The sequence below is a fragment of the Mesocricetus auratus genome, unplaced genomic scaffold (genome assembly GCF_017639785.1).
Source record: "Mesocricetus auratus isolate SY011 unplaced genomic scaffold, BCM_Maur_2.0 Super-Scaffold_100051, whole genome shotgun sequence".
NCBI classification, from domain to species: domain Eukaryota; kingdom Metazoa; phylum Chordata; class Mammalia; order Rodentia; family Cricetidae; genus Mesocricetus; species Mesocricetus auratus.
This window is the reverse complement of record NW_024429228.1, coordinates 5,011,376-5,037,195: the sequence shown is the minus strand read 5'-3', so window position 1 is coordinate 5,037,195 and position 25,820 is coordinate 5,011,376. Positions and strand designations below refer to the sequence as shown.

General features: G+C 40.7%; 1 protein-coding gene and 1 pseudogene across 2 annotated transcripts; both read left to right on the top strand.

The window, feature by feature from the left end:
* Window positions 1–229: 229 nt before the first annotated feature.
* LOC121136141 (zinc finger protein 431-like) lies at window positions 230–25,510 on the top strand. Of its 2 annotated transcripts, XM_040735851.1 has the most exons (5): window positions 230–340; window positions 19,623–19,749; window positions 19,941–20,001; window positions 21,153–21,336; window positions 21,592–25,510. In XM_040735851.1, the coding sequence occupies exons 1-5, from the start codon at window positions 317–319 to the stop codon at window positions 22,171–22,173; spliced, it is 978 nt and encodes a 325-aa protein (XP_040591785.1). In that variant the 5' UTR covers window positions 230–316; the 3' UTR covers window positions 22,174–25,510. The 2 variants fall into 2 exon arrangements, with proteins under 2 accessions (XP_040591785.1, XP_040591784.1); XM_040735850.1 differs by having other exon boundaries at window positions 21,153–25,510.
* On the top strand, window positions 24,067–25,510 carry LOC121136142 (annotated as a pseudogene).
* Window positions 25,511–25,820: the final 310 nt, after the last annotated feature.

The window sequence follows — 25,820 nt, the reverse complement described above, 5'->3', positions numbered from 1 at the left end:
GCACCGGCTGTCCAGGCAGAAGAATGCTAAATGCCTAGGGAGGGCAGGAAGACAGCTGGTCTGTCATTGGAGCCCGGTCAAGAGCTATTGAAATGCGTAACTTCGTAGATTAGAAAAGGTCTTTTGGGTGGGAGGCAGGGCCAGGAACCACTGTTGCTCTTGTCACTCAGGCCTCACTAGCCAATCATGTCCTGCAGCTGAGCTGTCAGTCAGAAATATGCAGGTCCCTTCCTGTCGCTGACTTCCGGGTTGGCTTTGAAGAGAAGTTTAGCGCCTGTGTTTTGTGTGCTGTGCTGCCAGGAGCTCGGCGGAGACCATGGATGGTCCGGAAAACCACATGGTGAGCGAGGGTCTGCTTTTCCCAGATGGAGAGCAGCAGCAGATGATGAGTTACTGGAGCCAGCGTGGTGGATCCTCCCTGGATCTGGGTGGGAACCTGCAGCCAGACTCCCAGTCTTGTGAAGTCCCTTGCGGTCCGTGCAACTCCCTGGACCCAGCTGCAGGCTTCTGAGTAACTTCCCTTGTCGGCTGAATCTGCTCAGCCTTGGGGCCAGGGAGCTCTGTGTAGAAACAGCTTTCTAGTGAACTTCAACATACTTTTGGCGAATCCATGGAAAGCAGGTTGCCAAACCTGGAGAAGTCTAGTTTTCTAGAGGTTCAGCACTTTGCATTTAAACTTTACTTGTACGATCCATTTCTAGTTAATTTTGGGGAGGTTGTAAAAGGCATCTCATGTGTTGGGTAGCACTCTGCTACTCAGCTGTGATGTTGACGAGTAGAATGGGTGATTTAAAGGATTTACCAATGTAGAGGAAATAGTAAGTCACACAAAGTAGAATTAAACTGAGGGAGGACTGCCTCTAGAACATTCAAAAGTTAAGTGTATACTAACCTGGCTTTTTAGAGATTAGGATGCTAGGATACACGTTTGTTCACCTGGATTGTCCAGACATATGGCTCCAAACCGTTACTAAGAAGTGACCCGTGATTTACAACCAGCTCTAGACCCATCGCCATATTAAAGAATGGTCTCTAACAAGCAGCTCAAGGAGGGTTGGCAACCAATATTAAGTCCTGGTGTGCTGTAAAGGTTCAGTTCTCTTCTTGAGAAAAGCTAGTTCTGCCAGACGTGCAGTATGACACCAGGTGGCATGTGTATGGAATGTAAAACGCTGCTGTGTTAAGGACTTCCCTGATCAAGACAGGCTTGCATTCAGGCCCCTGTGCAGGGGAAGGACCATTCTTGGGAGAGATAATAACAGCCTGGAACCTAGGCACTGGGAGCTTTCCTTAAGGGCCTGGTGTACTAAGAATGAAACAGAGCTTCTTCTCCAGAACCAGGAATAGGCTTGAGAGAGCAGGCAATGGTCTGGGGCCAGTGCCTTTGTGGATGGGTTGCTTCAGATCCTGAGAACCCAACTCTTCCCACCACATGGAACTGTGGTTTTCAGTTCCAGGCCATGGTGGGCTTAGTCAGCAATGTTTTGAGATACCCTGTGTTCCTCTTGTGTAGCTTTGTTTGTTTAACCTCAGTCAGCGCACAGGTTGAGAAAGAGATCTATGTGTCTTTTACAGATATTAGCATCTAACATATGCATATGGGCGATATCAATTTATTTCCTATTAATGACATTCACTCTATTAGGGAAGTGCCTACTCTTTTTCAAAGTCAACATAATGAACATTTTCATTTAAAAAATACATTATTTTGGGCCAGACGTTGGTGGCTCATGTATTTAATCCCAGCACTTGGGAGGCAGAGGCAGTCGGATCTCTGTGAGTTCGAGGACAACCTGGTCTACAGAGTGAGTTCCAGGACAACCTCCAAAGCAATACAGAGAAACCCTGTCTCCAAAAACCAAAAGCCAAAAAGAATTTTTTTAAATCATTTTAAAATTCACTTATTGGCATTGTTTTAAAATGCATTGTTGATCTTATCTGTTTCTGTTCTCCTTGTTTCTAGGCCATTGATAGTTTCATTACTTTTCTCTCAAATGATGTCAATTATTGATTTCTGTGTAGAGCAATGTCTCCTATAGCTTATGGCTGCCTCAGGCTATGTAACTGGGAATTGCTTTGAAAACCCAGTCATGCCTCTGATGGGAAGTCCTGCAACTCCTTCCAGGATGGGCATTGACAGCTCATTGAGAAGGAAACATGGAGCAGTTAGTGAGTGTCTGCCAATGTCTCTGGCTTTTTGGGGGAACATACAAATGAAGAGGTAATGTCTGTCTTTGAAGCTGAGGTATGTTTCTTGTATGCAGCATAACAATGGATTCTGTCTTCATATTCATGCTGTTAGCCTGTGTCTTTTTATAGGTGAATTAAGACCATTGATATTAAGAGATACTTGTGACCATTGATTCTTGTTCATTTTTGGATTATTGTTACTGGTATTATTGTGTGAATATTTCCCTTTTTATTTATTTTTTTATTTATGTGGCTTTTGGTAATGTGGGATTGTTTATTGCCTATATTTCTGTGTGTGTAGCTAACTTCTTTGGGTTGGTGATTTCCTTCCAATACTTTCTGTACAGCTGGATTTGTGGATATGTATTGTTCAAATCTGGTTTTGTCATGGAATATCATTTTTTTTCTCCTCTATAGTGATTGAAAGGTTTGCAGGGTATAGTAGTCTGGGCTGGCATCCTTGGTCTCCTAGTATTTGTAGAACATCTATCCAGGACCTTTTGGTTTTCAGAGTTTGCATTTGAGAAGCCTGGTATAATTCTGATAGGCCTGCCTTCATATGTTTCTTGACCCTTTTCCTTTGCAGCTCTTAATGTTCTTTCTTTATGCTATATGATTGGTGCTTTGTTTGTTATGTGTCTAGGGGACTTTTTGTTTTGGTCCAGTCTATTTGGTGTTCGGTAAGCTTCTTGTGCAGGCATGTGCTTCTTTAGCTTGGAAAATTTTTTTCTATGAATTTATTGCATAAGTTTCTGCACTAGACATAGAGCAAAGGATTACCAGCCTAAAATCCATACCTCCAGAGAAACTAGGAAACGGGGAGTACCCTAAGAGAGATATACATGGTCCCCTGGAGAAGGGGAAAGGGACAAGTGCTTCTGAGCAAATTGGGAGCAAGGAGGAGGGGAGAGGTAAAGTAGGTAGGAAAAAGAGCCACCATATGTGGCTATGGTTATCAGTCCTAATGCCACCGTGGACTTAATAATATTCTTGACAAACCCTGCGTTCCTCTTATGCAGCATTGTTTCATTATCCTCCTCCTGAGTTTGTCCCATTGTAAGGTACTTTCTGCTAACCATTTCCACCATGTCCTCTCTGGAAGTAGTGTACAAGATACTATTCTTCTTAAGAAACCTACTTGGCATGAGACACAGATTATGCAAGACTGCCCAAGCCCAGCTTTTATCTTTTCTACTTTCTACTTGTCCTATCTTTCTCATGCCTGTGACCTTCACCCTGGATCCTGTCACTGAAGGTACTACTGTTTCACGTCACTGGTGCACTTTAAAAGTAATTCTGGGAATATCTTTGTTGTGTAAGTTTCTCCTCTGCCTAAGTGTCTAGACTTGCAGTCTCCTGTCACTACTTAAATTGTTCAAAGCGTGCCCTGGTGACTGAACCTAAAAGAAACCAGGATGGCAGCATATGTGGATGCAAATCTGTTCTAGGCTGGCTCCTCTTTGAGCATTAGCCAGAGGTGGATGATATCATTGAAGATATTTTTCTTTATTAATCTCTTAAGTGTGTGAAGTGATTTCTCCCTGGGAAGCCATATTATTTCAAGAACAGCTGCATCTCCAGCCTTTTAGAAAAATGTTTCTGAGACAAGCACTCTTATGTTGACACAAGTTACCTTGGTCCCAGTCCGTTGCTTTGCCAGGCAATGACCATACTGTTCTCTGTACTACACCTCCAAAATCTTAAATGATTGTACCGCCTCAGAGTATCAGAATTGTCCATTTGAGTCATGTAGTCTACTATCCATTGTAATCACAGGAAAAGGATTTGCATGTGGAGCAAGCGTAGTTCTGCCTTCAGAGCAGACTGGAAGGAATTGTTGTGTTCACTGCAGGGTGAAAGAAGGCAAGCAAACAGATGCTGGAGTACAATTATGAAAAAGACCTGACTGTAGCAGGGCTAATGATTTTGTAATTTCCCAGCCTGTACTAATTGATGTCTTGCAAATGAAGAAAGACCAGACTGGTTGATGTACAATTTGGAAAGTTCAACCTGCACCAAAGAATACTGAATATTCAATTAGGCAAAGCTCCTATGTAGATATGCTCAATCCTGCTTGATGGAGTTATGTCAGCTCAGAGGTTTGAGAAACAGACCATTGACTCTAACTCTGAGTGTCAGGCTACAGATGTCAGCATCAACAAGCGTGTATGAACAAAATCAGTCAGTCTCTTACTAACGACAGTCCCTCTACTAGAGAAGGCCTTCTCCTTTTCAAAGTCAATATACCTAGGTTTTTTAACTTAAAAAGACACTATTTTAGTCATTTGTAAATGTCACTTGTTTTTTTTTTAACATTTTCTTTAAGTTTTTTTCCCCTATTTCTTTATGTTCTCTAATGTTTCTAGGTCATTAATAGTTTCATTCCTTTCCTCTCAAGTCCTGTTTATTTATTTCTATTAAAGGCAATGCCTGCTGTGGCTTAGACTTGGCTCATGTTATGTAATTGAAAGTTGCTTTGAACACCTCCTCCTGCCTCTGCTGCCCAGTGCTGAGAAGACAGTCCTGCAACTCCTTCCAGACTGGGCCTTGAGAGCTCAGTGAGAAGGAAAATGGAGTAGTTAGTTAATGAGTGTCTGCCAGTGTCTCTGGCTTTTTGCGGGGACATGAAAATGAAGAGGGACCTGTGTAAGAATTGAATTCCCTGACTGTCAATGAAGCTGATGTAGTAACTAGCTCTGTTTTAATTATTAAGCTATTTCTATTAGCCTATGTATTTCCACGTGGTTTCTGCTTACCAGAGAATGTCGGGACCCGTTTCTCCTTTGGTGGCTATATTACATCTCTTTCCTGCCTCTCCCTGCCTTTCTTTCTCAGAATTTTCCTCATCTCCAAGTCCTGCCTATCTTTCTGCCTCTACTGGCCAAACAGTGTTTTATTCATCAACCAATAAGAGAAACATATATACAGAAGGACATCCCCCATGATCTCCTCTATTTTTGTCTAAATGAAAGGAAAAGTTTTAAATTTAACCTAGTATAAGTATATATACAAAACAGTTATCAAGCAAAAACTATAGTCAACAATATTTAGTCTGTTAATATTTGGCAAAATTAAAAAAATATTCTATCATCTATCCTATCTTTGTGAAACTAAAGTTTTAAATGTAACTTATCTTTTATCATAACTAAGGAAAACAATAATTACCTGTCTTCAACTCCATTAAAGACCTCAGAAGGATAATATATAAACTCTAGAATTGACACAGACATCTTGCTGCCTAGATACCCATAGTTCCTCTGTAACTTTGTAGCATCTATCTTCAGCACATAGGCTATAGTGTATCTGGCACACTTCTCAGTGAAGCAAGAAATTTGAAACTGTCCTGCTTATATTGGGAGATTGTCAGTCATTTTTCTCTGTGTCAGGCAGAATGTCAGGCAGACTCTTCATGAAACAGGAACCCTTCAAGACTGTCCCAACTTATCTTGCAAGTTCAGCAGTCACTTTTCTGTGGGTCCTGCATGTCCATTTTACACAGCATACAGTCAAACAGTCTAGGCAAGAGCAGTTTCTTACCCAAATGGCTAGTCTTGCTGTATCAAAAGCAATCTTCATAACAAGTTTCTTTGATGCCCATCTTTCTCTCTGACATGATTGATGTTGCCAGGAACAGTTGAGTCTCATTATCAACAAAAACCCTAAACCATATTAAATGACATATTCTATAGGTCTTTGAAAGGTTTGAAGAATATCCACTTGAAATATATCTCTATATATCTAGAAAATCTAACTAACACAAGTTTTGACTATCTAAATCTGCATTTAATTATACATTATATTTTTGTAATGCTTTTATTTAAATTAGAAACATGAATGCTTGACATGTCAATCCCAGCTCCCTTTCCCACCCCTCCTCCTTTGTACCTCCAACAGCACCCCTCCAGCCTCCCACCCAATCCCCACATCATTCCCCAGGGAGGGTGAGGCCCTCCTTGGGGGGAATCTCTAAAGTCTGTCATTTCATCCAAGGCAGGACCTAGGCCCTTACCCATGTGTCCAGGCTGAGAGAGCATCACTCTATTTGGAATGGGCTCCCAAAGATCATTCATACACCATGGTAAACACTGATCTGCTACCCAAGGCCCCAGTGATTTCTGTGGCCTCCTCACTGAGACTACATTCATGGAGTCTGGATCAGTCCCCTGTTGGCCTCTCAGGCATCAGTCTGGGATTCAAGAGCTCCCCCTTATCCAGTCAGCTATCTTTGTAGGTTTCACCATCATGGTTTTGACCCCTTTGCTCATCACTCCTCCATCTCTGTCACTAGGTTCCAGGAGTTCAGTTCAGTGCTTAGCTGTGGGTATCTGTCTTTGCTTCCATCAGTCACTGGATGAAGGTTCTACGATGGCATATAAGGTAGTCATCTACCTTACAATCAAGGAGGGGCACTATTCCTTAGTTTGCCAGTTGGCGTTATCCAAGATCTCACTAGAGTCCGCTTTCTCCTCTAGTCTTTAATGACTCAATCTAGCATGGTATCACTCATCCTGCTCTCCTCTATTCTTACCTCGACTCAACCTTCCTGCTCCCCCATGCCTTCTTCTCCCTTCCTCTTATTCCCCTCTCATTTTCCTGTCTCCCTCTCCCCTCTCCTGATGTTCCCAATCTGCTCAGGAGATTTTGCCTCATTCTACTTCTCTGGGGTATCATGCGTCTCTCTTGGGAACCTCCCTGTTTCCCAGACTCAATAGCACTGGGATTGTAGGCTGAGACTCCCCTGATCAATATCTAAAATCCATATATGAGTGAGTACATACCATGTTTGTCTTTTTGTGTCTGGGTTAACTCACTCAGGATGGTTTCCTCTAGTGCCATCCATTTGCCTGCAAATTTCAAGATTGCATTGTTTTTTTGCTGCTGAGTAGTACTCTGTAAAGTATAGATTTCCTCTGCCAGCCAATTGGGCTCTGCCACAGTTGCAGTCCCCAAATAACATACAAGACACTGTATTAATTATGAAGCTGTTGGCCGTTTGCTTGGTTTCTTACTGGTTATCTCTGACTTAAGTATCTACTCCATAATTGTTAGTGTAAGTATTTCTCTTACTGGAGAAAGGGTCCGGACTTCTTACCCTATGGCAGCTACATGATGACTCCCTGTGTTTTTCCTTCCCAGAGTCCTCCTTGACTCCTAGTCCCACCTATCTTGCTTCCCTATTATCCAACAGTGCTTTATTCAACAACCAATAAGAGACAGATTACAGAATGACATTTCCTATCAGTACTCCATTATGTAAATGTACCACATTTTCTCTATCCACTCTTCAGTTGAGGGGCATCTAGGTTGCTTCCAGGATCTAGCTATTACATATAATGCTGCTATGAACATAGTGGAACAGACATCCTTGTTGTGTGAATGGGCATCTTTTGGGTATATTCCTAAGAGTGAAATTTCTGGGTCTTATGGTAGACTGAGTCCCATTTTCCTGATGAATCTCCATGCTGATTTCCATAGTGACTGTATGAGTTGGCACTCCCACCACCAGTGGAGGAGTGTTCCCCTTTGTCCACATCCTCTCCAGCACAAAATGTCATTGGTGTTTTTGATTTTAGCCATTCTGACAGGAGTAAGATGGTATCTCAGAGTTGTTTTGATTTGCATTTCCCTAATAGCTAATGATGTTGAACACTTTCTCAATACTCTTCTATTGAGAATTCTCTATTTAGTTCAGTCCCCCACTTTTTAATTGGATCCTTTGGTGTTTTGGAGACTTGCTTATTGAGTTCTTTGTAAATTTTGGAGATCAGCCCTATGTCAGATGTGGGGTTAGTGAATATCTTTTCCCAATCTGTGGACTGCCTTTTTGTCTTACTGACTGTGTCCTTTGCCTTACAGAAGTTTTCCAGTTTCAGGAGGTCCCACTTATTAATGAGACCTATTTTTGTGCCGATACCAAGCTGTTTTCAGGACTATAGCTCTATAACAGAGCTTGAAGTCAGGGATGGTGATGCCTCCTGATGTTGCTTTGTTGAGCAGGGTTGTCTTGGCTATCCTGGGTTTTTTGTTTTTCCAAATAAAGTTAAGAATTGTTCTTTCAAGGTCTGTGAAGAATTGTGCTGGGATTTTGATGGGAATTGCATTGAGTCTGTAGATTGCTGTTGGTAGGATTGCCATTTTTACTACATTGATCCTACCTATCTAATAGCATGGGAGATCTTTCCATTTCCTGGTGTCTTCTTTAATTTCTTTCTTTAAAGACTCAAAGTTCTTGTGATACAGGTCTTTCACTTGTTTGGTTAGTGTTACCCCCGGGTATTTTATGTTGTTTGTGGCAAAGGGTGATGTTTCTCTGATTTCTTTCTCAGCCCCTTTTTAGTCTGTATATAGTAGGGCTACTGATTTTCTTGGGTTAATCTTGTGTCCTGCCACTTTGCTGAAGGTGTTTATCAGCTGTAGGAGTTCCCTGGTAGAGTTTTTTGGTCACTTATGTAACCTATCATATCATCTGCATATAGTGAAAGTTTGACCCCTTCCTTTCCAATTTGTATCTCCTTTTGTCGTCTTATTGCTCGAGCCAGAACTTCCACTACAATTTTGAAGAGGTATTGGGAGAGGGGACAGCCTTGCCTTGTTCCTGATCATATCATCTGAGAGAGTGTTCTTCCACACGGAATAGGCTCCCAAAATCCTTTCATATGCCAGGGATAAATATTGATCTACTACCAGATTACCAAGGTCTCCCCACTGTACCAACATTCAGGGGTTCTGGGTCAGTCCTATGCTGGTTTCTCAGCCATCAGTCTTGGGTCCATGAGTTCCACCTTGTTCAGGGCAGCTGTGTCTGTGGATTTCACCAGCCTGGTCTTGACCCCTTTGGTCTTCACTCCTCCATCTCAGAAACTGGGTTTCCAGGAGTTCAGTTCAGTGTTTAGCTGTGGGTGTCTGCCTCTGCTTCCATCAGCCACTGGATGAAGGCTCTAGGATGGCATATAAGGTAGCCATCAATATCATTATCTGGGAAGGGCATTTCATCTGTTGCTTAGATTGCCAGTTGGTGTCATCCTTTTAGATCTCTGGAAATCTCCCCATCACTGTGACCTTCTTTTAGTTAGAAAAAATTTTCTCTATGAATTCTTTGAAGCTATTTTTTCTGAGCCTTTGAGCTGAGATTCTTCTCCTTGTGTCCTGTTTTGTTTGGTTTAGTCTTTTCATAGTGTTCTAGATTTCCTGGATGTTATGTTTCAGGAACTTTTTAGTTTTAAAATTTTCTTTGTCAATATAGCTATTTTTTGTGCCATACCTTCAAAGACTGAAATTCTGTTTTATGTCTTTGATTCTTTTGGTGAAGCTTGCCTCTGTATATCCTGTTCACTTATCTAGATTTTCGTTACCATAATCCATTAAGTTTCCATGTTTTCATGGCAATTATTTCCCTTTTCAAGTCTTCAAGAGATTCATTCATTTCCTTCAGCTGATTGTTTTTAATGTGATTTATTAATTTTTCTCCAATATTTTACTTATTCTTTCATTGCTTTCTTTAAGAATTCATTCACTTCCTTTTTAAGGTCTATCATCTTCATAAAATTGATCTTAACCCAATTGTGCTTCATCTGTGTTGGAATATTCATGACTTGGTGCAATAGGATAACTAGAATCTGATAGCAACATTACTCTGGCTGTTGTTGATTTTGCTCTTATGCTGGTTTTAAGGTGATTGTGGCTCTATATGTCTATTTCTCAGTTTCTCTTTGTTGGATGGGTCTTTTATTCCTTGGATTCTATTTGTTCTCTGGTCTTCTGTTCTGGGTGGTCTATGCTTGAACAGGGGTTCTTACCCCAATTTGGGTCTGGAAGTCTTGCAGTAGGTGTGACAGGGAGTATCTGCCCAAGTTTTGGGGTATAAAAGAGAAAAGGAGAGGGAGTTTAGGGATAGTTTTTAGGGGGCAATGAGAGAGTGTGGGAGGTCTGTGAGCAGATGGCCTTTGTGAACTTCTGGCCGATGGTGTTCACTTTATTTGACCAAAAGGTCTCCAACCAAATTGGAGGCTACAACACAGAGATAAGGAGAGAAGTGGGATTGGGGATGTACTGGGGGTTATTGAAAGAATGAAGTAGGTGGGCAGGTGAGCAACCTCTGTGGGTTTCTCATCACTGTCGTAGCCTCTAGTTCAGCAGTGAATCTTTGCCTCACTTTGCCCCCCTGTTCTTCTGGCTGGGGTAGCCTGCAGTTCAACAGAGGATGTCCATCTGATTTGTGGGTGGGGACATGAGTTTGGCAGTTGCAGCTCTATGGTTGGTGGGGAATTGTGTCTGTGGGAGTTTCATGGGCTCATGGCCTGCTGCCTACCTGTTCTTCTGGGTGGTCTGACATGCTTATGAGCAGGCATTGTCTACCTGCACTGGGTCTGAAACTCAGCCATATTCCTCTTTATCTGAGTGGTAATATATCCTGTGCCATTGTATGTTTGAAGTCCTTAGTTTGTTTCTTGATTTTACAACATGTGACAGTCAAGAGATTGTCTCCATTGTCAGAAGAGACTTTGAACATTTGTACTGTTTAGGTGCTACCGATTATGAGGATTTTTGAACTGAGACTAAATACATTTTCATTGTTTTTGTTTTTCTTTGTGTTTATTCTTCTCTCAATACAATACATCCTGATGGCAGCTTCCCCTTCCTCCACTCCTTCCAGCCTCCCTCCTGCAAGTTCCCATTTCCCCAGACCCACTGCTCTTCTTAAAGAGCAGGCCTTCCAGGGATGTCAAACGAACACATCATAACAATGTACAATAAGACTAGGCACAAACCCTCATATCAAGGATGGCAAAGTAACCCAGCAAGAAGACAAGGTTTCCAAGAGCAGGCAAAAGAGGCAGAGATACCATGACTCCTCCAGTTAGGAGCCCTACAAATACCCCAAGCTAAACAACCACAGCTTTTATGCAGAGGACCTGTCACAGAGCCATTCAGGTCCATGATTGCCACTTCAGATTTTCTGAGTCGATTCTGTGGGTCATGTTCTCCTGGTTTCCTCAACCCCTCTGGATACTACAATCCTCACCTTTCATTCCCAGAATTCCTAGAGGTCAAGCTGATGTTTGGTTAGGGATCTCCGCATGTGCTCGCATTGGCATCTGGAAGAAACCACTCTAATAACTGATGGCCTAGGCAGCAATCTATTATTATAACTGAATATAGTTATGAATCATTTCATTGATTTTTTTTTCTTGGACAGTTTTATTTGGGTCTACTTTAGTTCTCTGAGCCATCCAGGTTCTGGTTCCTGGCCATCCAGACAGTGTAGACATAGGCTTTCTCTTACAACTTGGGCTTCAGGTTAGACCAGTCATTGGTTGGCCACTACAGAAGCTTTGAGACACACCATTGCCCCAGGATACCTTGCAGGCAGGACAAGTGTGGTCCTCATACTTTGTGGCTGGCTTAGTGTCTTAGTCCCATCACTGGGAGGTTACAGAAGATGGCTGGTTCAGCCTTCATATTGTTGACTAGCAGGAGGCCTCACTAGTGTCAGCGTCGTATGCTCCAGGAAGTTTGCACTTCACTGTTTCCACATCCCCTGCTCCAATGTTCCAGTCTTCTCTTCCTGTATCTTTCTCTCTCTCCCCTCCTTACTCATTTTTTTTTATGCTCCATCCTCTCTTGCCTTTGGTGCACCTGTAAAGTCGATTGTGTTTCCTCTTCCCAGGGCAATCCGTGCATCTCTCCTAGAACCATTCTTATTATGTAGCCTCTCTGCATCTATGGATTATACTGTGATTAACCGTGATTTTACTGTACTTACCTGCTAATATACATTTATAAATGAGTAGAACAGGTTTTTGTTTTTTTTTATGTGTTTCTGGGTTGCCTCACTCTGGATAAAGAACTCAAGAAACTAGACAACAACAAACCAGATAATCCAATTATAATGGGGTACATGTCTAAACAGAATTGTCAGTAGAGGAGTCTAAAGTAGCTGAGAAACACTTGAAGAAATATTCAACGTGCTGAGCCATCAGGGAAATTCATGTGAAAATTACTTGGAGATTTCATCTTACACTTGTCAGAATGGTTATGATCAATTATACAAGTGACAGCTTATGCTGTCAAGGGCATGGAGCAAGGGAATGCATTGTTGTTGCAAGTACAAACTTGTATAGCCACTATGGATATCAGTATGCAGTACTCAGAAAATCAGGAGTCAATCTACCTAAAGACTCAGTTATATCATATACCCAAAAGATTCTCCTACATTCTACCACATGAATATTGCTCAACTATGCTCTTACTAGCTTTTTTATAATAGCCAGAAACTGCTATGTCTGTGATAGATTGTGTTTATTGATGATTGATGGAGGAAAGCACCTCCACTAAGCATGGTCGACTCCCTAAGAATGTGGACCTGGACTTGAGAAGGGAGCTCCCTGAGCCCGAGACAGTAACTAGGCAAGGGAAAAGCCAGGAAACAATATTTGCCCATGGTTTTGCCTTCAATTGTTAGCATGAATTTCTATCCTAAGTACCCTAAATGAAAGAGTGTGATCTGACACATCAGACAAATAAACACATTCATTGACTGAGATGCTTTGGTTAGAGGATTTAATCACAGGAGCATAAATCCAAGCTAGAACTAAAAATTGAACACCAAGGGTGATTTTCTTGTTCAGTAGAACCTGCGAATATTGTCATTTGGAAAAACGTGGATGATTTCAGGAGCTCAGGTGGAATAAACTGTAGAAAATTATATACAGAACCTAACTGGCTGTTCTTTTTTTATTATTTAAATTATAAACAAGCTTGCTTCACATGTCAATCCCAGCTCCTGCTCCTGCTCCCGCTCCCTCCCCTCCTCCCCGCCCCTCCATCCCCCCAACCCTCCATCCAATCATCTCCAGAGAAGGTAAGACCCTTCATGGGGGTCTCCAAAGTCTGTCATATTTTCCAGGGCAGGGCCTAGGCCCTCCCCCTTGTGTCCAGACTGAGAGAACATCCCTCCGTGTGGAATGGGTTCCCAAAGTCCATTCAGATACCAGGGATAAACACTGATCTAGTACTTGAGGCCTCAAAGTTTGCCTAGGCCTCCTCACTGACACCCATGTTCAGGGGATCTGGATCAGTCCCATGCTGGCCTCTCGGCCATCAGTCTGGGGTCCATGAGCAACCAACCCCTTGTTCAGTCCAGCTGTTTCTGTGGGCTTCACCAGCCTGGTCATGACTCCTTTGCTCATCACTCCTCCCTCACAGCAATTGGTTTCCAACAGTTCAGTTCAGTATTTAGCTCTGGGTGTCTGCCTCTGCTTTCATCAGTCACTGGATGAAAATTCTAGGATAGCATACAAGTAGTCCTCAGTCTCATTACTGGGCAAGCACATTTAAGGTAGCCTCTCCACTATTGCTTAAATTGCCAGTTGGTGTCATCCTTATAGATCTCTGGAAATCTCACTAGTGCCAGAGCTCTCCTCAAACCTATAATGACTCCCTCTATTATGGTGTCCATTTCCTTTAGACTTTTGATGTTTTGTGGAGTATAGATTTTCAAAGTATGACCTGAAGATTCTCTGAATTTCCTCTGTGTCTGTTGTTATGCCCCCCTTTTCATTCCTGATTTTGTTAATTTGCATGTTCTCCCTCTTCCTTTAGGTCAGTTTGGATAAAGGTTTGTCTATTTTGTTGATTTTCTCAAAGAACCAACTCTTCGTTACATTGATTCTTTGTATCATTTTCCTAATTTCTACTTACTGATTTCAGCTCCCAGTTTGATTATTTCCTGGGGTAAGTTTGCTTCCTTTTGTTCTAGAGCTTTCAGTTGTTCTGTTAATTCTCTAGTGTGACTATTCTCCGGTTTCTTCATGTGAGCACTTAGTGCTATGGATTTTCCTCTTAGCACTGCTTCCAAAGTGTCCCATAGGTTTGGGTATGTTGTGTCTTCATTTTCATTGAATTCTTGGAAGTCTTTAATTTCTTTCTTTATTTCTTCCTTGACCCAGGAATAGTGCAATTGTGCGTTGTTCAATTTAGTTTGTAGGGTTTATGCAGTTTGTTGTTGAATTCTAACGTTAAAGCATGTGGTCTGATAAGATACTGGGGGTTGTTCCAATATTTTTGTACCTGTTGAGGTTTGCTGTGTTGCCAAGTATGTGTTCGATTTTAAAGAACATCCCGTGTGGCGCTGAGAAGAAGGCAAATTCTTCTGTGTTTGGATGGAATGTTCTATTGATGCCTATTAAATCCAATTGGTTCATAAGTTCAGTCATTTCCTTTGTTTCTTTGTTAAGTTTCTGTCTGGTGTTCCTGGGTAGTGGTGAGAGAGGGGTGTTGAAGTCTCCCACTGTAACTCTGTGAGGTCTTATGTGTGATTTCAGTTTTAGAAATGTTTCTTTTACAAACATGGGTGCCTTTGTATTTGGGGCATAGATGTTCAGAACTGAGACTTCTTCCTGATGGACTTTTCCTGTGATGAATATGAAATGACCTTCTTCATCTCTTTTGATTGATTTTAGTTTGAAGTCTAATTTGTTAGATACTAGGATAGCTACATCAGATTGTTTCTTGGGGCTATTTGATTGGAAAATCTTATCCCAACCCTTTACTCTGAGGTAATGTCTGTCTTTGAAGTTGAGGTGTGTTTCTTGTATGCAGCAGGAGGATGGATTCTATCTTCCGATCCATTTGGTTACTCTGTGTCTTTATGGATGAGTTAAGATCATTGATATTGAGGGCAATTAAGGACCATTGAGTGCTAATTTTTGTTTGTTTTTTATTTGTTCTTGTTGGTGTTATTGTTTATGGATTTACCACACTTTTTCTTTTGACTTTGGTAAAGTTGGATTATCTATCGCCCATGTTTTTGTAAGCACAGTTACCTTCCTTAGGTTGAAGTTTTCCTTCCAGTACTTTCTGTAGGGCTGGGTTTGTGGGTATATATTGTTTAAATCTGGTTTTGTCATAGAATATATAGTGATTGAAAGTTTTGCTGGTTTTGTCATAGAATATATAGTGATTGAAAGTCTGGGCTGGCATCCATGGTCTCTTAGTGTTTGTAGGACATCTATCCAGGACCTTCTGGCTTTCAGAGTTTCCATGGAGAAGCCAGGTGTGATTCTGATAGGTTTGCCTTTATATGCTACTTGGCCTTTTTCCTTTGCTGCTCATAATATTCTTTCTTTTTTCTGTATGTTTAAGGTTTTGATTATTATGTCATGAGGGGACTTTTTCTGTGGTCCACTCTATTTGGTGTTCTCTAAGCTTCTTGTACTTTCATTGGCATGTCTTTCTTTAGGTTGGGAAAGTTTTCTTCTATGATTTTGTTGAATATGTTTTCTGCACCTTTCAGTTGGGTTTCTTCACCATCTTCTATACCTATTATTCTTAGGTTTGGTCTTTTCATGGTGTCCCATATGTCCTGGATATTTTGTGTTAGGGATTTGTTGGACTTAAGATTTTCTTTGGTCAATGAATCTATTTCTTCTAGTGAATCTTCAATGCCTGAGACTCTCTCTTCCAACTCTTGTATTCTTTTGGTTATGTTTGTATCTGTAGTTCCTGAACACCTTTTCTAATTCCAGCATTCCTTCCGACTGTTTTTTTTTTTTTTGTCTCTATTTCAGCTTTCAAACCTTTCACTTTTTGAATTGTTTCTTGCAATTTTTGGTTTTTCTTTTCTTCCATTTCTTTAGAGCATTTTCTCATTTCCTCTTTTAGAGTCCCTATCATCTTCATGAAGGTTTTTTAAGGTCATTCTCTTCTGCTTCATTTGTGTTCAAATGTTCAGGTCTTGCTTGTATAGAGTCCCTATGCTCTGGTGGCATCATATTGGTTTTTGGGTCTTTTCCTTTCCTGGATGGTATGGGTCCAAGGTTCTTTTCTGGTGTGTGCAAGCAGGTCCAATATTCTGATGGGTCTCATAATGGGTGCAGGCAGATCTGAAGCACTCCCTGTCCTCTGCCCTGAGTGGAGAAGGGAGTAGACCAGTACTCTCAGCTGGCTCCTGGCTGTTCTTTTAGTACCAAGAAGATGGAAATATTAAGAGTAATGGCAGAAAGTGGGGATTGAGAACATAGGATTTTAGTCAGAAATATACTGAATAAAAAAATTAAGCTAGAGGTCATTTGTGTGATATTTTGACTACAAAATATTTCTTATTCTGCCCATGGCCTAGAAATTTAGTAAGGCAGAATTAAAAAGTAAAGGATTAATTTCTTAAATGGAATATTGAATGTGTTGGATTGTTATTACTGATGACTCAGTGGTCTACAGGGAAAAAATAAGTGGAGCAGAAATGAATGAAAATGAAAAGGTGGATTCTGATGGCAGTCAAGTGCTGAAATGGGCAGTAATTTTCGAGGAGTTTATAGCCATTATGGAGAAGGGCCTTGATATGAAATGCAAGGTTTAGATTCCATCCAGCTAAACCTTCAATTTATGGAAGGAGTAAGCAAAGTGATTCCTAGTCCCAGGAAGCAGCTTCATACAAAACCTGCTACATCCGTGGTCCAAGCATGTTAGTGTCCATTCTAATTAAGAAACCAAACTTTACAGAAGCACCCATCATGTGCTTTTCCTGGAATCAAAGAATCACAATTAAGTTAATCTGTGGTTACAGTTCAGCATTGTTGCAGACATCTGTTTGGCCAAGTCAGAACCCCAGTGAGGAGACTGTGAGACTTCATTGCATGAAGCTTTGGGGATTGAAGCCAGGTGTTCTTTCTTCTCTCTCTCTCTCTCTCTCTCTCTCTCTCTCTCTCTCTCTCTCTCTCTCTCTCTCTCTCTCTTTCTTTCTTTTGTTTTGGTTGCCTGCCACCCAGCTGTCAAATAAATCATAGACATGGAGACTTATTCTGTAGCTTGTTTCTAGCCAGCTTTTTTGAACTTAAATTATCCAATCTACATTTTTGCCTCTGGGCTCTTTCCTTTCTCTATTCTGTATACATTTCTTTACTTCTTATTCTATAACTTGCTGTGTAGCTGGGTTTTGGGTCCCTAGTATCCTCTCCTCTTCCTGCTCCTCCTTCCCTTTTTCTTCCCAAATTTCTCCTCCATTTCTTCTCTCTACCTGCCAGCCATGCCTCACACTATTGGCCTTTCTGCTCTTTATTAGACCAATGAAGAATTTTAGACAGGCAAAGAATCACAGCTTAATTGCGTTAAGCAAATGCAACATAAATGAATGCAACACATCTGTGCATCATTATAACAAATGCTCCACAGCATAAACAGAAATAATACATCTAGGATTTTAGGATCACAAGATGTTGAGATGCCTAAGCTATGAGACATCTTCCCTGAAGACCGAGTTGTATATAGGGAGTGGAAGTAACCAAGGAGAGAGATGTATGAGAAGTTGCATGGATACGGCCATCTAATCTAACCTCTTTGTAACTGAAGTATCGTGCATCTGAAACAGATTTGGTCTTTCTCCTGCTGCCCTTCAGACTTGCCTTGGTTCAGTCTTCCCTCACTATGTCTTCTTTTCTCTCCTTTTGAATGTGAATGGTATTCTGTGAATGGCATGTTGGAATTGTATAACTCATTTTTTTTTAATTTTACAAGATACCACTGTCAAGGGATTGTCTTGAGTGTCAGTAGACTTTGGGCATTTGAACAGTGTAGGGGCTGTTGCAGACTATGAGAATCATTTAAGTGACTAATGTGTTTTCTTCATGGATGTCCATTGACCTGGGGCAGGATGTAGTTGATTGAATGAAAAATAACCCAGGAAGAATGATGTATTTGAACATGTGTCTCTCCTTGGTGACTTTCTTTCAATTGCTTATTTAGTAGAGGATTCTTTCTGGATGAAATTTCTCATTGAAGGTGTAATATGAGTCTCAATAGCCTCAACCCATTTCCTCTTCCTCGTTGTGTTTGAAACTAATCAGCCTTCTTCCTTCTCATAATATCATGTCATCACTACCATTATAGACTCCGTCTCTAAATCACATAAGATACAGTAGAAACAATTGCTGTCTAGTGCTAAGGCAGTTTGGTATCCTGATGTTTTAATTGTTTGTTTTGAAGACAGGATTTGTCTGTGTTTGTCCTAAAATTACCTCAGTACACCTGCCAGTCTGGCCTCAAACTCATAGATCCTCCTGATTCTGCCTCCTAAGACCTGCAATTAGAGGTGGGCCCACATTCCTGGTTGTTTTTTTTGTTTCTGTATTACTGGGTGATTGGCATGGAGTGTAGGTTTTTGTATATGCTGCGCATATGCTGCTGTACTGAGTTTTAGCCATATCTTGAATTTTAAAATTTGGCAGAGGGTATCATTCTGTTTCCCAGGAAGCTAAATATTCATAACACCAATACGTCCTAAGCCTTCCGAGTCAGTGGATTGCAGGTGCATTACCTTCTTCCAGCCTATTGTGTTTGTTTTGAATTAATCTATTTCTTTGTTTCCTTGGCTTTTCAAGACAGAGCTTCTCTGTGTAGCTAAGGAGCCTGTCCTGGTGCTCACTCTGTAGACTAGACTGGCCTATAGCACACAGAGATCCACCTGCCTCTGCTTCCCAAGTGCTGGGATTAAGGTTGTGTAACACCATTGCCCAACTTGTTTTGCACTTTTTCATGAATACAAGTATTTTACCTGTATTCATGGATATGTATCACATGGTTACCTGGACTTCACAGTGATCAAAAGATGTCTCAGAAACTCTGAACTTGGAATAATGGATAGCTGTAATTCCCCATGCAGTTGTTGGCAATTGAGCCCCCATATATGCAAGACCAGCAAGAGCTCACTACTACTGAGATGTTTCCTACCCTTTGTTGATTAATTATGATCCAAATTTATATTGCTAATGTTTTCACCTGTCCATTTGTAACTGTTTAAATATGCAGTACCTTTCATTACAATATTGTTGATGTTACAGTTTAAATTAGGGCACTTCAGATTTCTGGAAGATGGGTACAGAACTGGATTGAATGCATAACTCTTTGTAGGAACTTCAGTAAAAGCCTCTGACTTCCTTTTCTCTTTTGTATTCCTTTGACTGGTTGTTTCATGGGAGACAATATGTACATCTGTCTGTCCTGGAGACCTGATTGCATAGACTAGGCTGACATTCAACTCAGAGGCAAATGTACCTGCCTCTGTCTTCTGAGTGCTGGCGTTAAAGGTGTTGGCCAATACACCCAGTTTGTCCATCTTACTTTCCTTTTTATAGGTAGTAATTGTTCATGCAGTTCTCTCATATGTACTCTTTACTGCTGATCTGTCTAATTCTCTCTTTGATTGTTAATAGGCATTTCTCTTGCAAGGTGATATCCTATTCAAAGGATACTGAAATGACAGAGGTGACCATGCTATTCACTTTCCTTCCAAAGTGACTTGTTGATTACATTATAATGTCTGTATAATGGAATAAGTGTGGTGTGCATAAGACTTATATGACGATACTGTCAAAGAACTATACATTTACAATATTGCCAATATCATGCTTTCTGTTGTACATATGTCTGGGATATTTTAGAATTCAGTGACCTATGATGATGTGCATGTTGCCTTCACTTGGGAAGAGTGGACTTTGTTGGACCCTTCCCAGAAGAATCTCTACCAAAATGTGATGCTTGAGACCTACATGAACCTCACTACTATAGGTAAGACTGAATTTTCATGCACATTTTAAAATGAAGGGACAATTATCTCTTGGTTATTGATACTCTTCTGTGATTTGATTGAGTAAGAAGAATAAGGGCATAAGTCAGTCATGGTTCTATGGTTAGTTGAAGACAGGAAATTCAGTTTTACATAATTTTCAAAAATGTATTCCTCTTGTACTATATTTTAGGATACAGATGGGAAGACCATAATATGGAAGAACATTGTCAAAGTTCTAGAAGACATGAAAGGTAATTTTTCAAGTGCAAGATGATACATATGTGCCTCTCAAAAATTTTAATGTGTCCTGGAAGTTTTAAACAAAAGCAAAAGTGAAAATAAGCACAGCTTAAAGTACATTGACGATTATTAAATTCTAAAACTGTAAACCTCAATTTCAGGTAGGTGAATTGCATTTGCAAGGCAATCTTTTAAGGCAGAAGACAGGGAGATAATGCCGTAGTAGATATCACCATTTTAGTCACAGCACCATGAAAGCTATGTTGTAGAACAGTCAATCCATTTATTTCATACTACTCCTATTACAACAGTTATACTCATTGAAGAGGTGATGATTATTATATCTCCAAAACCTTCTAATAAGCAAATAGTCCATAGTAAAGCTAGTGTTACTCATTGTGACTATGCTAATGTTAAGTTTAGTGGGAGAAGCAATTCTGGTCATGAACCAAGGGATACTTGTGTAGAAACCTTAATCCCTATACTACAAGTCTATGAGGAACATAAATTCAAACTGGGAGAATTCAATTGGAAACTTTTCTTAGTTATTCTTCCTCTACAAGGTGTAACATAGGTTACTCTGGATATAAGCCATATGAGCATAGTGATATGGAAAGGCATCACATACCTGTATCTCAGAAACATTAGAATATATGTAGTAGTCTCCCCGTTGAGTATACTTGTTGAATTTGATTCAATATAGAAGTAGTTGGTTTTTCAGCTTCATTGTTAATACATCAACATACCCATACTGCAGAAAAGCCCTGTGAGTACTAAAACTGTGTAAATATTCTGTTCGTCCTAGTTCACTTAGCAAATATAGTCTGACTCACACTATAAGAGAATTTATGAATGCAATAATGGTGGTAAAGATCTGAATTTTCCAGTTCTCTTCAAATATGTAAAAAGTCTCCCATAGTAAAAAAGATTCTGTAAATGTGAAGCATATAATAAAGGATATTATAATGAGAGGTATCATCATAGATGCAAAACAACCCTACAAGAAAGGGAACAGCATGAGTGTAAACACAGTGATAAAACCTTGATATCTGATAACCTCTTTGAAATTGAACCAAATTGTAAAATTAATTCATGCAGACACAAAGATTCAACAGTGTGTTGAATGTGGTAAAGCTGTTATATGTGCCAATTATCCTTGCAGGCATGAAGAACGACAAACTGGAGAGGAAAGACAAACTGGAGAGAAGCCTTCTGTATATACTCAGTGTGCTAAAGCCTTTGCATATGACAGTCATCTTCAAGGGCGTGAAAGAACACATACTGGAGACAAACCCTATCAATGTAATCAATGTGGTAAAGCCTTTGCACGTCAAAGAAATCTTCAAGTCCATAAAAGAACACACACTGGAGAGAAACCCTATGAATGTGATCAGTGTGGTAAAGCCTTGTCTCATCACAGTACTCTTCAAATGCATAAAAGAATAATACATACCGGAGATAAACCCTTTGAATGTACTCAGTGTGGTAAAGCTTTTGCATGTCATAGTCATCTTCAAGTACATAAAAGAACACATACTGGAGACAAACCCTATGAATGTAATCAGTGTGGTAAAGCCTTTTCTCATCACAGTTCTCTTCAGAAGCACAAAAGAACACATACTGGAGAGAAACCCTATGAATGTGGTCAGTGTGGTAAAGCTTTTGCATGTCACAGTCATCTTCAAAGGCATAAGAGAACACATACTGGAGACAAACCCTATGAATGTAATCAGTGTGGTAAAGCCTTTTCTCATCACAGTACTCTTCAAAGACATAAAAGAACACATACTGGAGAGAAACCCTATGAATGTGATCAGTGTGGTAAAGCCTTTTCTCATCACAGTTCTCTTCAAATGCATAAAAGAACACATACTGGAGAGAAACCCTATGGATGTAATCAGTGTGGTAAAGCTTTTGCATGTCATAGTCATCTTCAAGTACATAAAAGAACACACACTGGAGAGAAACCCTATGTGTGTGATCAGTGTGGTAAAGCCTTTTCTCAGCACAGTACTCTTCAAATGCATAAAAGAACACATACTGGAGAGAAACCCTATGAATGTGATCAGTGTGGTAAAGCTTTTGCATGTGACAGTCATCTTCAAAGGCATAAAAGAACACATACTGGAGAGAAACCTGATGAATGTAATCAATTTTTTTTTAGCCTATGTACTTATCAATAGTCTTTGAAATCATGAGGAAAAAAAATCATACTTCACTGAAACCCTATAAAAATAGTCAGTGTGGTAAAGTTTTACCCTTTATACAGGAGTAAAACTTTTTTTGTGTTCAATCTATTCAAGCTTTTGCATATTATAATAGGCTTTGAGTACCTGAAAAGTGAAGAAAGGGCTTTTTATTATAAAAGATTTGGTAAGGTCTTTAGCTAACACACAATCAATTTCAAAACAGTATTTATTCTGTAGGAAAAAAACATCAATGGTTTCAACAATCGGTTCAAGCATTATGCTCTCTGTTTTTATATTGTTTGCACTAGCAAACTCATGAAAAAAAGCAATTTGTGAACCCTGTGTGTAGGGTAAGTGGGCCAGCTGAAGAAACACACACTGATCCTGCAAACAGCACCAGTGAAACACAGACTGTGGCCCTGAAACTCGAGCAAAAGAAACACACACTGCCCTTAAGCCGGAGCCAAAGAAACACTCTTTGCCCCTAATCCAGAGCCCAGCAAAGGAATGCTCTAGCCCTGAACCAGAGCCAAAATGTTAGAATGGACCAATGAAAGAAACACATCTTGTTCCTGAATCCAGAACCAAGGAAATACACTCTACCTTTGACCAAGTAAGTGCAAACCAACTGATCCCTGAGATTGAAACCAACCAAACTGTGAGCATGAAGTCCAGCCAGTCTCTGGGACTGGTTAGGCCCAGGCATTGAAATCCAACCAATTTCTACCCTGAAAATTTTATTCCTGGAAAATCTCCACCCCAAGAAGTCCTATGTAAGGCATGTGCTTGTTCAGTTGGCAGTTGCCTTTTCCACTCTGGCAGAGACAGCCATTCCTCCCCAGCAAATCTGAATTTTGCGTGAAGACCTTCTTACGTGTGAGCTGATCAGAAACTTCCTTAGCGGGGCAGAGCAGAGAAACAATGAACACATCTGTTGTCAAACTCCCTTAGGGAAACAGAGCAGAATGAGCAACCTAGTCCCAGAGCCCGAGCAGACTGTTAGATTTCTGCAGTGGTTTCTGCTATAGTTGAAGCAGAGTAGGAACAGTTTGGGGTGGAGCTGAGGAAAAACATCCATCTCGCCAGGGAAACTCCCTTGGAGCAGAGCAGAGAGGCATGGATACCTCTTGGGAATCTCCCTGAGGGGAGTGGGGCAGGGCAGCAACAGACATCTCTGCTTGGAAACTCTTGCCTGTAGCTGTGATGGCTCTCTCTCAGAGAGGAGCAGGATTGCTATTCCCTGCAGGAGACCATCTCCCACTGGAACACAGCTTCATGCATAGGCTGGCATCTGCCAGTCAGGATTCCTTTCTCCTCACAGCTGTAGGTATCCAATACTTTTACCTCTAATCTGTAAGTATAGCCTGCCTCGTGACAGTCAGCGTACGGTTCCTTCCAGAGCTGTAACACTTGCACCATGAATTTAAAGGATAATGTAACCCTTTAGATTTTATACTTCTCTTCGATTGCTTGAAATATCTAATTCAGGTGTAAAAGTTTAGGGGTTTGTTTTAATTTCTTATCTGTTCCTGTGATATAAGGTCTGTGTCAACTTATAAGAATTTAATTTGGCCAGGCTTTGGTGGCACACGCCTTTAATCCCAGCACTCGGGAGGCAGAGGCAGGCGGATCTCTGTGAGTTCGAGACCAGCCTGGACTACCAAGCGAGTTCCAGGACAGCTTCCAAAGCCACAGAGAAACCCTGTCTCGAAAAAAACCAAAAAAAAAAAAAAAAAAAAAAAGAATTTAATTTGTCCTTTGTCCTTCCAAATATTATGCTCACCAGTACACCAGGGGTTGGAAAGACCATTCTAGGCAAAGAACTTGCATCAAGATCAGGACTGAAGGACATGAATGTGGGTGATTTAAGTCTGATCACCGGATATCATGGAGTCTGGCAAGCTGGCTTCCCCCAAGAGCATGCTGAAAGGTACACAGATGATGGCACAGATCCTGAAGGATATGGGGATTACAGGATATGAGCTGAGAGTTATAAATCAGATGTTGGAGTTTGCCTTCCGATGTGTGACCTCAATTCTAGATGATGCTAAAGTTTATTCAAGCCAAGCCAAGAAAGCTCCTGTTGATGCAGATGATGTGCGATTGGCAATTCAGTGCCGTGCAGACCAGTCTTTCACTTCTCCTCCCCCAAGAGATTTTTATTAGGTACCGTGCAGACCAGTCTTTCACTTCTCCTCCCCCAAGAGATCTTTATTAGGTATTGCAAGACAAAGACATCAAACCCCTTTGCCATTGATCAAGCCATACTCAGGTCCTAGAGCGCCACCCGATAGGTACTGTGTAACTATAGGCTTAAGTCTTTGAAAAAGAAAAAAGGCATCTGCTCCTGCAGGAAGAATAACAGTTCCCAGGTTAAGTGTTGGTTCAGTTTCTAGCAGACCAAGTACTCCCACACTAGGCACACCAACTCCACAAACTGTGTCTGTCTCAACTAAAGTAGGCACTCCAGTGGCCCTCACAGGACAAAGGTTTACAGTCCAGATGCCTGCTTCTCAGTCCCCTGCTGTGAAAGCATCAATTCCTGCAACATCAGCAGTTCAGAATGTTCTGATTAATCCATCACTGATTGGGTCCAAAAACATTCTTAACTACTACTAATACGGTATACCAAAATACAGCCAATGAGTCAGCAAATGCGCTGAAAAGAAAATGTGAAAATTATGATGATATTGCTGCTGCTGCTGACTATGATAATTTGTAATCCAGTCTGGATGCTTGTAATATGTATACTTGGTCTTGAAGCCATTGTACTGAAATTACACAAGCATGTTAGATGTTTTAAAGCTGTATTTTAGAAAATGGTATTTAAGAAGTATACATACTATGCTTTTCAATTGAAATGTTCAGTTTTAATAGAACTGGTAATGGTTTCTCATCTACCTTTATGCATAAAAATAAAATTGTCATTTATCAATTTGGAAAAAAAAGAATTTAATTTGGCATCTTGGTTCCAGAGGGATGCAGGATCACCATGAAAGTGGCATGGCAAGTAGTGTCAGAATGGAAGCTATAGCAGCAGGCTAAGAACTCACACCCTCAACCTGCAGCATGAAGCAGAGTGGGAACTGGAAATGGTGTCTGGATGCAAATTCTCAATGCCTACCCCCAGGGACACATTCATCCAGAAGGGCATCATTTCCTAAATCTCCCCAAATGGTACCATCAACTTAGACCTCAAGCCTATATGCTTCTTTTCAGTTACATATACCAATCCACGATGAAGAAAAACTCTAAGTAAGCTGTCAGATACCTCAACACCTGTGTTACAGGAATGAATGCTTACAATAGAAAAACTTTCATGATTGAAAAATTGTTTAGTGTGTTATTTTAATTGTAATTATGTACTGTCAGTGCGTGATTGAGTGGGTATGTGAAGGTGCATTCTGGTTCCTGACAACATTAGATCCTTGCCAGTTTGACCAGGATGTATCCCAGGTGCATGAGCTAGCTTGTTGGGGCCCATTTCCTATGAGGGGATGCCATGTCAGCCTTAATGCGGAGGGGGGGGTGGCAATGCTTTGGTGTGTAGTGGGAAGAAAGTTTGGAAAGCTGAAGGTCTGGTTTGTAGAAATTCTCAACATGGCATTCCGCATTCAGTTATGTGTGACAAGGTTTGCAAA